The sequence below is a fragment of the Schistocerca nitens genome, chromosome 8 (assembly GCF_023898315.1).
Source record: "Schistocerca nitens isolate TAMUIC-IGC-003100 chromosome 8, iqSchNite1.1, whole genome shotgun sequence".
Taxonomy (NCBI): Eukaryota; Metazoa; Arthropoda; class Insecta; order Orthoptera; family Acrididae; genus Schistocerca; species Schistocerca nitens.
The window spans coordinates 237,730,920-237,748,518 of record NC_064621.1 but is presented as its reverse complement, the minus strand read 5'-3'; the positions used below and the strand labels follow the sequence as shown (position 1 = coordinate 237,748,518).

The following is a 17,599-nucleotide window of genomic DNA, read 5'->3' as shown; positions in this document are numbered from 1 at the left end:
ACCGTGAGAAAAGTTGCAGACATTAGGAAAATAATTCAGTACATACCAGACAATAAATAAGACTTCTACAAAGAACTTTGTGAATAGCTTACAAATGCCATGAATGAGCATGAAGAAGGCTTTTGATGATTAATTGACAGGTTTTCTGTTTTGTACTGTTCTAAACTTAAAAGATTGTGTAATAAAAAGCCTACTGATATGCTTAATGCCACATGCTTTATTATTTACAGTTTCATCACTTATTTACTTGATGCAGCTGCAAGGTATCAACAATTTGTAGAATGTTATTTTTCATAAAAGCAATTGTCCTTCAAAATGATGGTCAGTTCCTGCAGAAAGTGTCACCATTCTGTCTCTATGCTGTTCATTTTTGGAACACAACCTACGACCAGCTTAGAGACAGAGGTGATGACACTTTCTGCAGAACCTGACCATCATGTTGCAGGACAATGCTCAAGCATGTACAGTGCAAGCTGTTACTGATTTGTTTGACTGATGGGGCTGCTAAGTGCTATACCATCTACTGCACTCTCCTGACTTAAGCCCTCAAGAGTTCAACTCGATTTGTAAACTGAAGGAAACATTTCATGGCATTCACTTCAGAAGTGCTACAAATTCATCGGGCAATAGACCACGTCTGGCACTGCTAGGAGAATCCTACGACTTCCACATCACTGGCAATGGGTTATACACAATGCTGGTGACTACTTTGAAGGTCAGTAAAACTTTGAAATATGTATCTATTTTGTACAAACTGTAAATAAATAGTTGCCACTATTAAAGTTCCAACCCTCATATGAGAAAAAAAATCTGTTTTATATCTTACATCTGAAGTGCCAACATTGTTAGATGTACTTAGTAATCCATCCAAATAAAGAATATTTCATATGTCATGTTGACTTCATGGATGTTTTTCAATCCCTAACATAAATAAAAAAGTTCCCAATATAATTGTGCTTAAATTTCACCCATGACCTAACTTACCTTGCATAGTGTGACCTGACTTACCTTGCTTAGCGTAGGAGAATGCGATACACACGTGATGAGGCACAAGCATGATCTGCTGCTGGTGTAAGATGAGATTTAACATGACAGTATGGTCCAAGATGGATAGACTGAGCACAGCTTGTGACTCGTCCTCCAAAGTCAGCCTACCTCAGTCTTCTCGAGTTTTTCTGTCTGAAATGAAAGGCACAGCACTCCCGTTGATATGTATGAAGAACTGAAGCAGCAAGAAGAGTGCAGTATTGCCGCCAAATGTGGGAATGAAACATTCAATACCTTCTTTAATAGGTACAGGTGTACAGTGAATTCTAACATGTGAACATGCTGAAACGCTATTGTATTTTATGTTAATGTAGTCCATGGGTGAAATTTGAGCGTAGTTACATGGAGACTGAATTGAAAAGTTTACATTTCAAATAGATATATACTAATTATGACAGTATTTTATATTGAAGCCAGTGATGGCTCGTAACCATGTACTCACAGTTATCTTGCAAACTGCTTATTTCCAAATGCAAGTTAATTTAAATTTTTCTGCTTTTATTGTAGTATGGTTTCAGCTGTGTTAGTTTTTGTTCCTAATTATGATACACCATGTATATTGATTTTGCACTTGGACTGGTGCCCCAAGCCACTGCTTGAGTTGCTTAGTCCTAAAACCAGCCCTGTGACAAACTGGACTGAAGAATACAGAAGAACACATCAGTGATAATCTTGTGTAGTTAGGACAAACTGATCATGCTAAGTTGAAATCAGTTTTTTCTTGTGTATTGTTTTGTGCATTATATGACTTGGCTTTATGAGGAATAACAAATTGAAATGCTGCTTTTGATTATTTATCTTAGTTTATTGTACAGATAGGTGATAAAACATTGCAGAAACATTTTTAAAGTGCTCCTAGAACCCAAAATGATTTAGATTCTGAAACAAACTGTTCAGTTTTATGCTATGCATTGTCTTTTAGGTTAAATATGAGCAGAAACACAATGTACTTTGCACATAAATCAATTTGAAAAGTGATGTTAAAGCTTGTGGAAATGGTTCAGTAGTGCAAAATGTGGTAAATGTTACACATATGAAGTTTTAAGGGCAGGAAAACAATCGAGAGAATAGGGCTTATGACAGAACCTACAGAAAATAATGTAATGCAAAAATAAAAATGAAGAAATGCAAAAACAAAGCTTTTCTGTCGTTGTACTCCTAGCTTGTTTATGTTTATAATATTGATTCGGTAATAAAACTGCACTGAGAAATCAATAGTAGTAAATAATGAGCAGATAATAATGTCCTCTAAATGTCACATGTATGGGAAGAATGTTTTGCCACTACTGACATGAAACCCTGGTGCTCAAGAAGCTGTTTAAATTTTAAAGATCCATTTACAGTGAGTTTAATATTTCGAGGGAGGTCATTGAATTCTCTTGTGCTGGCATAATGCCCTCCTTTCTGCTAAGGTTCTTCAGTTTACTGTAGATCAAGCTTTCTCTTTGTATTGTGTTTGTGTTAGAGTTATTTGATTTGTACTTGAACTGATTCTTATATGTAAAACCACGTGATGAGTGAATGTATATTGTTTTGAGGTTTCTTAGTTTTCTAAAACAAGTTTCTGTATGAATGCCTAGGGTGTACCCTGCACATAACAATTCACTCTCTTTTGAGCAGCTTTGACTATACCAGTATCACAAACAGAAGTAATAAGACACACATTATAAGAGACAGAACGATTTTTTAAAATAAAGTTAAGGAATATATTATGTCACTTCAGATTATTGTCAAAGTGCACACTCAGGAACTTAGTTAACTCAATACTCATTAAGTCTTAATCATTTCATATGGGGATTCTTTTATAGCCTTTTTCAACAGCACTTTGAATCCCTTGAATTAACAATTGATTTCACTGCTTGGGAATCTATACAATTATAATAGCAAACAGTCTCTTTCCTTGGAACGTTCACTCTATTGCTGCTGCCTCAAGATATGTTTCCACTATACATGGAATGACATTTTCCCATCTTTATATTAATATATACAGGTATTACACTGCCATACTCAGATATACACAAATGTTTTAATCCTTTGTTTGATTTTTAATCCCTTTGCAATAATAATTGACATGTCCAACTAACTAGAAGTTCAGATGATACTTGTATCTCTTCCATTTTCTAGCAACATATTGCACATTTTGGTGTAAAGTTATTGTATAAAACTTGAACATTTGTATCCTCATTCATTGTATCCTTTGATCCCTTTCCATACATAAAGCAAAAATGTACGTTCTCAGTTGGTTGAGCTTTCAGAGTTTATACTTCACTCTCTTGAACCAAAACAACAACAAATATAAAACTGAGGTCATGTAAGAAGAAACATGTTATAACTATAGGCCTGTACATCCAATAATAATTTCAATCCGATACGGACTAATTGAAAAGCTTAATTATAAAACATCATTTCTTTACTTAAAAATGACAAAATTCTTTTGTATCCTTTTACACTTTAATAATTTATGTGATTTTAATCACTGTTATTTTTACACTGGATTTAAGCCTTATAGGCTCAGAAGTTTAATATCACTTTTACATTATTATTGCCATATCATTTATGGAGCATGTTGCTTAAGTAAATGTCTCAGTGAAAACTAAAATATAAATTAAACAAGCAAGAACATACATCACTTAATGGGTGAAATAATTCTGCAAACACATGAATATGATGATGATGCATTTTGCAAAAATGACCAGTGTGCAGCTTACAAATGGAGTAGATATGAATTAATACCATTGCTGAACTCTACTTGCACCTTCCTCCATGTGAGTTTCACTGATTTTCACTTTCTAATGACAGTGGAATGAAACCATACTAACAAATATAAAAATAACCAACAAATCAACACACATTTTTAATTGTGTGCTGCAAAAATTTGTACATAAATTATTACCCTCTAATATTCACAAAAATACTGGTGTGGTACAGACAATATTACAATTCCTCTGCGCAAGAAAAACAAGCTGAAGGGCTCATATTATAGAAAGTGACTTCTGGTTGCTCATCTCTGCAGTTATTGTTGCTTCAGACTTTTTAAAAGTGCAATGTTACTGACCTAGAAACAATAACATCTTTCATGTATCACAGCTTAAGAACAACAATTACAGTGCAGTTACATGACTTACGGAAGTTTACTCAATGGCCACAGTAGTACAACTTGGAGTTTTGATATTGTATTACACCATCTGGGATTCAGATAGTGTCTGATGATGTGTTTATAGGTCACATCAATTGCAAATACTTATATGTAACTGCCACAGTTGCACAGCCAAATCCCAAAGTGCTGAAAATGAAATGCCAGCCATTTGTCTCTCACGATGACAAGAGAACACATTGTGGTTCTGCCATGACAGAACTGGACATCTCTTTTAATGTGTCACACAGGTTCTCCGGCAGACTGCTGGTGCATTTGGAAGTAAAGTCCTTTCTTGGCAAGTAACTGCTCATGTGTTCCCATTTCAGCAATAGTTCCATTGTTTAGCACACAAATGGTGTCTGCATTCTGCACTGTTGCTAGTCTATGTGCTATGGTAATACAAGTCCGACCTTCTGATGCCTGGTCCAAGGCCTGTTGTACTACCTAAGGAAGACAGTTAAACAATTTTTTACTTACAATGCATTTAACTCTTGACAGTAAAAGAACTAAAAGCAGTAACATTAATTGTAGTGAAGGATTTCAAATATATTGCTAGAATCTGATAACACTAACCTTCTCACTCTGGTTGTCCAGAGCTGATGTAGCCTCATCAAGCAACAATACTCTTGGATTCCGGACCAAGGCTCTTGCTATAGCAATTCTCTGCTTTTGACCACCTGAAAGCTGCGCACCCTTTGCACCAAGACCAGTCTCGTAGCCCTATTGTGCAACATAATTAAAACAATAAGCTTTCCGTCCATTGCCACATCAAGCGGTTATTCAGAATGAACAAGTTTTCATAGATGTTAAAATGTTTTGACTGGCAGTAAATTTATTGCAAGAGGTAGCAGTAATCAGACTTAAGGAATGGAGTGTACAGATCTTTGACATGTATTACTCACCAATGGAAGGGCTGAAATAAAATTGTGAATATTTGCAGCCTTTGCAGCAGCTATTATTTCATCTTTTGGCACAATTCTGCTGTTGTCACCATATGCAATGTTCTCTGCAATTGTTCGATCAAACAGGGTAGGCTCCTGTGATACAATTCCAAGCTGACCACGAAGAGTATTCAAGGACAGAGAATTTATGTCATGTCCATCCAGAGCCTGTAACGCATGTTCATAGGTTAATCGGTGATATGAAGCAGAAAATCAATTTTTTTTAAACTGAACTGAAGTACAAAGTGGCACATCGCTGTGGTGATAACTGAACAGATTTTTACAAACAACTACAGTTTAGATTACCCCTTGTTTAACAGTATTATGAAGCACACACTGGGCTGTAACATGTCATTTTAGGGAAAATGATGTTTACACTCTCTGCCTCTAAACAGTGAAGGATAATATGACATTTAATAAACATTTTCATTAGTAGATAAGTTTTGGATAGCATATTTTCAGAGAAATTGTTTATTATTATGTGCAGGTAATGCAAGGCACATAGGTGCAGCCTATCTGCAAGATACGACAATGAGTTTAGCAGGTCCACCTGCTGTAGGTTGCCTGTTCTTATATGTTGCGGCGTTGAGGTGTGTTGCAACCGTGGAAGAATGGCGCTCACAATAACTAAAGTGATGTCATAGAAGAATGAACAAAACTGTCATTGTGTCTTATATTTTTGGTTGTTTTGCCAGACAAAATGTAATCTCACTGTGCAAGATATTTGTATCCAAATGTCTGTGATACAATTGTAAAACGTACATGTGAGAACAGTTTACTCAATGAGTAAAGAAGCTTTAAATAGATGATGCTGAAAGAAGAAATATTTTTGGTCAATGTGAAAAATCAAGAAGCATTCCAGCTCTCTTTCAGCCTCTAGCACTCAAGGCATTGCAAAGGAGAAAAAGTCTGCTAACAAGAGCAGAAGCACAGTTATCCAGATTTTACTAGCTGGTCTGGATAGTATTTAATTTTATGAAATAGGTGACAATGAAGACTATATTGCAGACAGAGTAAACCCAGAATAAATAAACAAATAGCACTCTAAAACATGCACACATACACGCATTTACATGCAGATAAGTCTTTATTATACAGCATATTTCTTAGAACTATGTAACTGAAAGATACTTAATTGGTTCTATTTGGATATTCTATATGTTAGTCTTTATTTCCACTTTTGCAATGAGCCCTGCAGGTAGCCTAAACTGACAAAAGCCCCTTTACATGTTACTATTATTCATATTGTTTCTCGTTCCCTTCCAATCTTCTACATTTGATTATAAGCTGTACTGACCAGATCAGAATTGCACTACTCCTGAACTGAACAGACAAATATAAAAACCAGTGTTTGTAATAATACTGGCACTACATAAGAACTACAGAAAGATTTCTCTAAGATTTTAGAAGAGAAAGAATGATTTTCATAAATCACAGAATAATGGTATCAAACTAAAAGGAAGTCAGAACAAAGTATTGCAATAATGAAGGATTTATTATGTGAATAATATTGGAAGTAAGAAACAAGTTTTACAATTGGACACACCCCTTGGTGTGCACTTCACGGTAGTTTTAGAGCCCGGATTTAGATGTAGATGTATGATTAATTCATAATTTTACAGTTCACATAGAAGTGCACCGTACTGGCAGTAATCATACAGATGGTGGTGTACTGCTTTAGAACAATGCAACTTCCTCAGTTGATCAAAAACTGTGGACAATCAGAAGTTTCAAACTCAACAATATGAACCATTAAGGCTGCTACAAAATTGTTTGGAGTATTCCTTGCTTCATTACTGCCTCACTTACAGCAGCCACCATTGACTCCTTTTCCATAAAGTTAAATTGTTGAGAACTGAATACGTAGTTTTGTTTTATACCCTGTTCTATATACTTTAAGACCTCCTCACTATGGTCTAAGAAATCAGAAAGTATATCTATCTATCATATTAAGTGCAGTCTGAACGTTCTGTATCACTGCCCACCATGTGTCAGGCTAGTGTGTTATTCTCTGTGAAATTTGGCTTAAAGCTTAAATAGATAAGTGTGTCACAACAAACAATAATGAAAATGGAAATAATTATTTTACACTTATTACATTGCTTTGGTCCACAGCCAAATATAAGTGAGAATATGGTGCCTATCATTCTATAATGCTTGGAATGGCTGAAATTTGCATCTATGGTGCTAATGGAACTCCAGAGGCAGTTGCTCATGTATACTCATTTTGGTATGCGGAAACCCCTGAGCAACTATGATACTTTCTCAGTCATCGTCTTAACCTAGCCTTCACCTCTCAACAAGGTGAGGAGTTGCCAAAAGCAACAAGTGGTTCAGCTTCCATGTTACTCTGTAGGTCCCCTTTCCCTAGTTGGATGACTAGGGTATGTTAGGGACATGCAAGTTGCTGAAGTCACATCTGTTGAAAGGCTTGCACCAGGCCAATGAGCCACATGAAATTATTGTTATTTAGCTTATTGAAATGTGCATGGTTAACAATACCACTACAATGAAACTGGTATTCTTTTGTGAGAAACTATTTTTTCAGAGCCAACATGTAATGCAGTAAAATAATGGACTATTAACAACAAAAATGAATGATTTTCTCAGAACCTATACAGACAATGATACTTACAATCTTTCCAAACATAGGATCGTAGAGCCTCTGCAACAATTGGATGCAAGTTGATTTTCCACATCCACTTGGCCCCAGAAGTGCTACAGTTTTTCCGGGTTGTATGAGTAGATTCAGTCCCCTTAACACTTTTACTTCTGGTCTTGTTGGGTAATGAAAGTGCACTTTTGAATATCCAACTCTTGCACCTGCATCAGTCTGTAGAATGAAGTAGATGAAATAGTTATTGTTAGCATTAACATACTCAAATCTGTAAATTAATGTGGTGAATCTTCTAACTTACACAAAAAAACAACTTGGAGCACCTTGTAGAGTCATTTAGTGACAAATTTATAACTCAGAAACGTCAGTCATCACAAACTACTTGTGATCCATTTGTGTAATAGCTTTAATTTTGAAATTATCTAATGGGACGCAATAATTGCATGAAAGGAATTAGTAAATGAAGTCTTCACTGAAAGATATTTGTTCATTATTGAAAATGGTGTTTAGCAATTAATTTGTTGGGGATTTGGGGGGAGGGGGGAGAGGGGGGATTTATTATGGTAACCTTGAAATTGTTGAAAATTTTCCTTGTTCAGAAAGACTAGGCACATAAAAATAATTTTGATTTGTTTAAAAAAAATTGGATACCTTATTCTAACTTTGCCTGAAAGCTTATTAATTACTGAAGAGTTGCATATCAAATTAAAAGCAGAATGTTATTAAGTTATCATCAAAATTTTGAGGACTTGCTGCTTTCTAGTATATTTTGTCATGCCATGCCATGTGACGCTCAAAAGCAGAGTAACAACATGTAAATAGAACACTACTATCCAATTGCATTTTTAACAGTGTGCCGGAATATTTTTAGAAAGTAATACATTTTTCCTTGCTTTTCTTGAACATTTTTTTCACAAATAGTCTTTTTTGTGTACATATCCCCAGGTGCAAATTCTCAATGTTCTCCCTCAAGCTTTATGAGCTGATACACTTAGCGGAAGTTCTGCATATATTTTCAGGGACACTGAACAAGCCCAAATATAATTTCTTTCTCTTTTTGTCTTAATTCTTTGGATAGAACCAGCTGTCTGTATACTGGAAAAGTTAAGACCCATTTAACATAAATATTAGTGACAACTGCAATTAAATATTCAGATAAATTACAGAAGGAGAAGCAAATTAGGTATTCTTATTCTTCGTGTTTTAATAACTACAGATTTCCAATTTCCTGCCAAATGCCTGAATGCAACCTGATAATGACTTTTGTGTTACAATATAAAATTCCATTTGAATCATAGGTAAGGACCTACAGTCTATATGGAATGTATTTGTACTTCCAGTTGTCTTAACTCAGTTTACTTTTCATTGGTAAATTTTGTTTGTTTCCTGTGTAATAATCTTTCACATTATTGCTGCTTTTTGTTGTTGTGTTTTATTTTTTGTGCATACTTTATATATTTGTTTTTTTTATCAGTACATTGGAAGATTGTATAGTACTAGTGGTAATCGAGTCCCGGCCTGGCCTGACCCAACCCAACCTAACCTGGCAGCCACAACGTCGGAAGTCAGTGCTCCTCTGTAGTACTTTCTCCTCGCAGTACACAAGATACTTCAATCCCAAGGGATATCCATCCCTTGTTCCTATTTCTGTTTAATTTTATCCTTCTTTGTTACAGGGAAAAACAAGAGTGAAAGGCACTTCAGAAATACGTTTAAGAAACAATTAACTTTTCCATCTACACTGTATGCTTCATAAATCTCTGCCCTGTGTTCTTCCAAAAATCTTTCTCTTAGTACTGTGATCAAGTTATCATTTATAATACTGACCATCATGGTCTGTAAGCCATAGCCTGTCATGGTTGTATATAAATCACTGAAAGTAGTGGGGTCAAAATAGAAATTTTACTGTTCTTCACTCCTCAGCGGGAACTGAACCATAGGAAATAATGCAAAATGGGGCATTTACAAACTGAGGATGTACTCAGTGAGTACTATCTGATAGAAAGTCTGCACTATAAAGTCTCCACAAACTGTGTTTCTTCAGTTAAGGCTACATAACCTTACAAGGTTGCTGTAAATGATTGAAGCTATTTCATAAATTCACTTTAGCTACATTAATTGACATACTGTCAAAACTCATATAAAAAGCTCAGAAAGTTTTGTATTGTTGAGCCACACTTCAGATTTCTGCCTTGAGAGCACAGCAGAGCAGTTAGGGGAGATGGCAACATGTGCCAGCAAAGTATAGATTGTGCTTGAAATACATTCACATCAGTTAGCCGTAACAGTGCAATGACGCTTCAGAATGATGTTCAAAACAGATTGATCAACTGCCAACTCCACTCACAGATCATATGTGCAATTTAAAGCTTCAAGATGCCTCTGCAAGGGAAAATCAATGGGTTGACCTGCAGTGAGTGAGGAAACAGTTGACCATGCATGGGCAAGTTTCACACATAGCCCACAAAGTCGATGAGCAGAGTAGAGAGTTGAACATACCACAACTGACTGTTTGGGAAATCTTAAGGAAATGACTGAAGCTGAAGCCTTACCACTTGCAATTTCTACATGACTCCCAATAACAAAGTTAGATGCTTTGAATTTTTGGCACAGTTGTGATAGCTTATGGAAGAAAATGAGTTTCATGTGACTTTTTTGTGGGGTTACATGAAAGTTCAGTGTGTATGCCTTCTCTACCAATGAACTTACTAGAACTGCGAGCTTACATCAGTGATAAAGCAAGATTTTTTTGTGAATGGCTCAGTCAACAGGCACTGTATGCAAACCTGGGGGACAGAGAATCCCCATTTTATTATGCAGCACATTCTAGGTTCACCAAAAGTTAATGTGCTCTGTGCAGTCTCACAGCTTAAAGTTTATGGTCCCACTTTCTTCTGCAGAATGACTATTACAAGATATGTATCTAGATTTGCTGGAAAATTGGCTCATGCCACAACTGGGAACAGAAGCGTAGTCTTAATGTATCACCAGGATGGTGCTCCATCCCACTTTCATTATAATGTTCATGAATTCATAAACAGGAAACAGAGAAACTCAGGGATTGGTCATAGTGGAGTTGATGATCAACAATTCGTGCCATGGCCTCCGCCCCACGTGACTTTTTTGTGGGGTTACATGAAAGTTCAGGGTGTATGCCTTCTCTACCAATGAACCTACCAGAACTGCGAGCTTACATCAACAGTGCTTTTGTACAGATTGATAGGGACATACTGCACCAAATGTGGGAAGAAGTTGATTGTTGACTTGATATCTGAAGAATCAATAGGGCACGCATATAACATACTTGTAATATGTCAAAAAAACTTTTTGAGTTTTTATATTTGTGTACAAAGCCTTGTGACAATACGTCAAATAGCAAATCTGTGAAATCACTTCAATCATTTATAATAACATTGTATTAAAAACTTTCTCTAACTGCTTTTCCTGCTAGTGGCCTATAAACTATCAGTACTATTAGCTAGAGTGTTTATTGATTCAGAACTCTGGAACTCAACTCCACTTTGTAGTGTATATATAGCAATACTCCTTATCTTCTCACTGGTTCTCCATGAGTATGATATTCTCGTAGCTTATATTTATCAAGATGTACCTGTCTGATTTCAGGGATTCCCATTTAATGTTCTGATAAAAACATGTCGGCTGATACTCCACCTGCCTTTTTATTTTTCTGTATATATATTGATAGTTCATAATTTTTATTTGTGGTGTTTCTGATATGTTCGTATGAGAACTAAATAGAATGATGCTTCAGTGTCACTCTTACATGGGTATTTGTCCTACTCCCCTCCCTCTCCCAGATCTTTTCAGCAAACCTCCAAGCTCTACATTAACATGTTCCACAAAACACTTCATGCAAGGATTATCATAGTACTCTCAAAGAGTGACAAAATCTCAATCTTCTCTTTGGTCTGAAGAGGATTCTCAGCAATGTGCCCAGTTAAGTCCTCACTTACATAATTGGGATTGTGTTCCAAAATTGTGCCTTGACCTCCAATTGTTACATGATATTTCTTACCAAGATTCTTCCCCAAACAGCCGAAATCACAGTAGGCATCATTAAGCCCCACAATTGAATTGAAAATATTTAATCTGGTAACTGATTCCTAAAGACATCTGATGGCTAAAGGTGCATGGTAGGGCTAATATAGAGTCGTACACATTTTTGCCCTGCCATAAGCAATTAACAAAAACCAAATTTGAAACCAATACATGACTGGCTATTTTGCCAATGTTTAAAAATTGTAGTGCCCTTAAAGATTGGAAATTTTTCTGAGGCATTGTGATAGAATATGGAAGGAACCTGTTTGAACAGATGAGATTCAAAACCTCTATTGCTGTGAAACAAGTTGCTTTACAAAACAGATTCCCACACACCAGACCTGCTAAAAAATTATGTAAATGTTTCAAGATTACTGTATAAGGTTAAAAAACTTTTTATGAGCTGAGACACAAACAGAAAACTTGTAACTTCACATTTAACAATTTCATGCAGAAAATTATTTTTTGGCTTTCAGAAGCTGATTCACACACACCCATGGCTGTCCTTCACAACAGTGATATAACTGCTGAAAGGGGAGCCTTAAAGGATAACACTGAATTCTTATCACAGGCCTGCTTGGCTGTTGAGGCAGTGGTCTCATACTGTGAATTCCAACTCATTTTGATACCCAACAGAATGCTATCTCTTTATTCTGGTTCTGTAGGAGAAAAAAGGTTTCCTACATTTTTCCTGATCAAATTCGTTGCTGGGCACATTCTCTAGACTCCCTGTGTCAGAGTAGATGCGGATAGGTTTTTCCTATATCTATCTGATGACAACCATTAGGACTGCATACAACTCAGCATCAAAGACAATGAATTCTACAGCTAGACAAAACCTTAAGATATTGTCTGAAAAACTGTGAAATGGGCAGGTATATCCCCTTGCTGGGAGCCATCTGTGTCAACCACTTTGTCATTACAGTGCTTATTTGAAACAGATAGAATGTGTGTGTTTGAGATAATTTGCAGCATTCATTTGTGCACAAGTTAATTAAAATTTATTTGTAGCCTCTGTCAGCCAACATGGTTGCTTGCAACAGTACTTGGGAAGAAACCTGGAATCTGCTGTACTGTAAGCTGCTTCACCTGGATTCCTAATGGCTTTCTGACATGTATAGTTTAGAAATAGTCACTCAGCCGCTCTGTGGGAGGTTCCGCAATGATAGAGGAAGCCAGAAAGTCTTTGGCTGACAGTTTGGAACATGTGTTGTGTAGTCAGAAGCTCTTAGTGGAAAGAATGTGGAGGCTCACTAGCTGTGCAAGTCTGATGGTCAAATAGTGTACTGCATTCAGCATCTTTAGGTATGAATTTCAGACTGGACCATAAATGACACATCTGTAGGCTAGACGGGAGCACATTAATACTTTATAAAATTGTTGTAGACTGGATCTGTCTGCAACCCTGACCTTCCTGCTGAGACATTTAAAATACCTAAAGCTTAAGGTCTTACAAGCCTGGTAGTCACGCGAACCTTTTATCATTTACAAGACCAGAATGGTCCCATTAAATGCGAGTCCCGTTTAATTAAAAATGTGACTAATATGATCAAAATAATCTCACAATATTTTATCTGTTGAAAATTGAAACCTATATTTTGTGGTCTGTAAAATATCATTTGTAACTGGTGAATTATTTTTGCAAATCATAAAATTGTCAACAAACAAAGAAGTCATCACTGGACTCGGACTCTTCACTGTGTCAGTGATTCTATCTGTAGTAATGGTGAAAAGGCTGACACTAAAAATATTCCCTCAAGGGACACCATTCTATTGTATATATGTGCTTGAGAGTCTCCCATTTGGTAATGTTATGACTGCTCTGCAAAGAAATCTTTCTATGAGTTGGCATCTTTTCACAGAAGCTCTAGATATGAAGTTGGCTTTGTACATTGTAGTGTCTTGTGCTTTTTTAGTATCAAAGAGTGCCGCTATAAGATGCTTTCTATGTAGTAAATCTTCCTTTTGAGCTATTTTCATTAGTGTTATATTGTCTTGTGTAGAATGATACTTCCCAAATTGGAAGTGGGTCGCTTTCTCTTTAGAAGTTGCCCATCCTCACATGGGTCATTCCTACACTGCTTTACGGCAACTAAGTATAGCATGTAGACAAGAAAATTCCATTTTTGACAACTGAATGTTTATTTTGTTTCAAACCAAACATGGTTCACCTATTCTTGCTAGGCATCATCAGTGGTTTTTATTTTTCCCGTTTTTTTTTTTTTTTTTTTCCTTTTCTATTTTTTTCATGTATCCATTGTTCTTCTGTAGGCGCTAAATGAACACAGTACAGATTTCCAAGTGATAGTAGGTTGCATTTATACATTTCACTACACATAACCTTTCCTGTAGTACACTTCATGTGGAATGATGCTTATTATGAATGTGTAAAACATGTTTTGTCAGAAAACAAAATAAACACCCAGTTACAAAAGAGGATAGTTTTCTTATCTACATGATAAAATAACTGAATTAGCAACTCAGTAAGAATGGGTGCAAATATTAACAATATTTATGGTAATTGCTAGCAGAGGTACTATGTTCTTCTTTGGTTTTAGGAGGAGTCATTCCTCTATTAATCTGGAATAGTCCTTGCAGTTGGAGAGATCAATGAGGATTTTACACAGCTGACAATATGCTATACATAATATGAGGGTCACTTCAAAAGTCGTGCACATTGCACATGGATGATTGTTACAGTGGTATGATTAAGTTAAAATTCATGTCAGTTGTGAACAAGACTTATGTATGTGATGGTTTAGTTCGCATGGCTGTGGCATGAGTAATTCAGTTTTAAAATGGAAGCTGAAACTGAGTCATAGCTACTAATGGAGTGCCCCAGGTGACATCTGTAACGCACTTATACTGCAAGCATTTTTTGCAAAATATTTTGCAACTGAAAACTTGTCAAAGAAGGCCTGACATGTGCAGCTAGTGTCCTCCTTTTGCACAATGATGCAAGACCCTATATTACCCTATTAGTGAGAGAACTGCTCAACAAATGTGGATGGGAAATACTGTACAGTTCTTATATAACCCCACCAGACTTTAATTTAGTTCCCAAATTGAAGGAGCAGCTGCATGGAAAACATTTTAATACAACTGATGAAGCTTCCAGTGATGTGACCCGAGTAATCGGACTAACTCAATAATGAAGGCACCCCATCTGGAATAGAGAAGTTGCCAAAATGTTGGGAAGCTGTCATAAGAAAGGATGGAGATTATATACAAGGCCTGCAAAGGTATTTTATAAAATAAATTATTTTCTTCTTCTTTACAATGTGCAGAACTTCTGAAAAGACCCTGATAGCATCTGATCCTGCAGCTGTATCCTTAGCAGCAGACAAGGTTTTTGCCAGTTCCCACAGAAAAGCGAATTTAATATCTTCAGTGTGGCATGAACTCAACAAGTCATTGGAAGTTCACTGCAGAAGTATTGAGCCATGCTGCTGTGCACAAACTGACCTGTCAATTATGTCCCTTAAATGATCAGTGAGATTCATGTTGGATAATCAGGGCACTAAATCATTCACTCGAATTTTCCCGAATGTTCTTCGAACAAATTGCAAACAGTTGTGGCCTGATAACATTGTTGTTTGGGAACATAAAGTCCATGAAATATGGTCTCCAAATAGCCAAACGTAACCATTTCTGGTCAATGATCAGTTGAGTTGTACCAGAGGACCCAGTTCTTCCCATGGAAACACAGCCCACAGGATTATGGAGCCACCACCAGCTTGCACAGTGCCTTGATGTAAGCTTGGACCCATGGCTTTATTGGGTCTGCACCACACTCAAACCCTACCATCAGCTCGTACCAAATGAAATTTTGAGTCATCTGACCAGGCCACAGTTTTCTAGTCATCTAGGGCAAACACCACTGCTCTCAGTTATTACTTAAAGGCCATCAGTCACAGCATTGTCCGTGGTGAGAGGTAATGCCTGAAATTTGGTATTGTCGGCACACTCTTGACACTGTGGATCTTGGAATATTGATTTGTCCAACAGTTTCCAAAGTTGACTGTCCCATGCATCTAGCTCCAACTAGCATTCCATGTTTGAAGTCTGTTAATTCCCATAGTGTGGCCATAATAATGTTGAAAACCTTTTCATATGTATCACCTGAGTACAGATAACAGCTTCACCAATGCACTGCTCTTTCATATCTTGTGTATGCAATACTACCACCATCTACATGTGTACATATCAGTATCCTATGACTTTTGTCCCCTTAGTGTGTGTATGCTGTTTTAATAACTAACTATATCACACTACTGCTTTGTGCTTATGTCATAAATTTAATAAAAAATCAGTAAGTAAGCTGCTGCCACCTCAGCTGCTGTTTATCTGTAGCTTAATATTTACTTCATCAGATTGGTATTTTTCAAAAAGATGTGTACCTACAACTGTAAACAATGAATCCCATTTACAGTACAATTACTACTTGTCATGTGACTTTGAAACAAGCACTAATACTTATCCTATGGCTAAAAGAACTTTTCAGTCCCTGAATGCAGGTAATCCTGAGAAAGAGTGGATAATATACGTTTTTAATTTTCTTTCGAACTGGTAGGAACTTGCAATTTCTTGCTCTGTGTTGGATGGGGGCTTGTTGAATATCTTCCCATCAGAGTACATAGCTTAATTCTGAACCCTAGACAAGGAGGCAAAATCTACACAAAAATTATTTTTGTCTTGTATTGTGACTGTAAATCCCAGTTCAGCTAAAATTCGTTTTTATTATCTGCAACAAAAACTATTAAGGAATAAATCTATTGAGAAGTGAGTACAAGAATTCCAAGATCTTTAAAATGGTTTCAGCAATTTGCATGGTTACCTCTGCCATGGAAGATGATTCCATAAGACATCTACATCTGCACTCTGCAAACCACTTTGAATTGTGTGGCAGAGAGTACTTCCCAATGTTATTTTCTGTTGCATTCTCATATGGAGCACAAGAAGAATGATGGCTGGAAAGCCTCTGTGTGTATATATTCAACATCCCCTGTAAGCCCTATATCATATGGGTTCCAAACAAATGGGCAGTATTCTAGGCTGGGTTGCACAAGTGCTTCGTAGGCTATTTCCTTTGTAGACAGATTGCATTTTTCTAGACCAACTGACCAAAGTCAGCTGATTTACCTACAACTAAGTTTATGTGAGTGTTACATTTCATATATCTACAAATTGTTACATTCAAGTATTTTTGTTAGTTAACCATTTTCAGCTGTGGCTCACTGATAACTTAGCCATATAGAATACCGTATTTTTTGTTTTGTGGAGTGCACAGTTTTACATTTCTGAACATTTAAGGCAAGTGGCCAGTTTTTGCACCACTTTGAGATCTTATCAAGATCCAAATGAATATGTTACAAATATCTCATAATTTATTTCATCACTACTGTCAATATTTTGATTTATAGTTTCTGTTTTTTATTTAATTTTGCAAATACCTAGAGTACTATTTTGCAAAATGCCCTTTCCATTAAGTTGTGCTAGAAATGTGTTGAAAACTTATATGCACTAAGTCCCTACCTATTAATTGTTTTCTTTTGAACAGTTTTCAACTTATTAATCTAATGCACAGCTTACATATGAAAATTTGATATGCTTGATAGTTTAGTCCCCTGAACTGTTGATACCTTAGTTGAAAGACTTAAGGGGTGAATACCTAATATAATATTTAATGAAATTGCAATTCTGTTTGATATCTTCAAAGCTGTGTAGCTTTGACTACAGCATTAAAAGATAACTGGGGGTATATAATTAAAGAACCAAGGAATGAATTAGCTATTAAAT

The 17,599-nt window shown here is 36.2% G+C and overlaps 2 protein-coding genes across 3 annotated transcripts in view; one reads left to right on the top strand and one right to left on the bottom strand.

Annotated features, from left to right (window-relative positions):
* Positions 1-303: 303 nt before the first annotated feature.
* LOC126198636 (uncharacterized) overlaps positions 304-17,599 on the top strand; it is a 51,447-nt gene continuing 34,151 nt past the window's right edge. For both annotated transcript variants that reach the window (XR_007540091.1, XM_049935097.1), the window contains exon 1: positions 304-715. The gene's annotated coding sequence lies outside the window, so the exon portion shown is untranslated. The remainder of the gene's footprint in view (positions 716-17,599) is intronic.
* Positions 1,881-17,599, bottom strand: part of LOC126198635 (multidrug resistance protein homolog 49-like) — a 134,005-nt gene continuing 118,286 nt past the window's right edge. Inside the window, exons 21-24 of the mRNA XM_049935096.1 lie at positions 7,760-7,957; positions 5,086-5,292; positions 4,757-4,903; positions 1,881-4,627 (exon numbers count right to left, since the gene is read on the bottom strand). Coding sequence (XP_049791053.1) covers positions 4,424-4,627; positions 4,757-4,903; positions 5,086-5,292; positions 7,760-7,957 — 756 coding nt within the window. The 3' untranslated portion in view covers positions 1,881-4,423. The remainder of the gene's footprint in view (positions 4,628-4,756; positions 4,904-5,085; positions 5,293-7,759; positions 7,958-17,599) is intronic.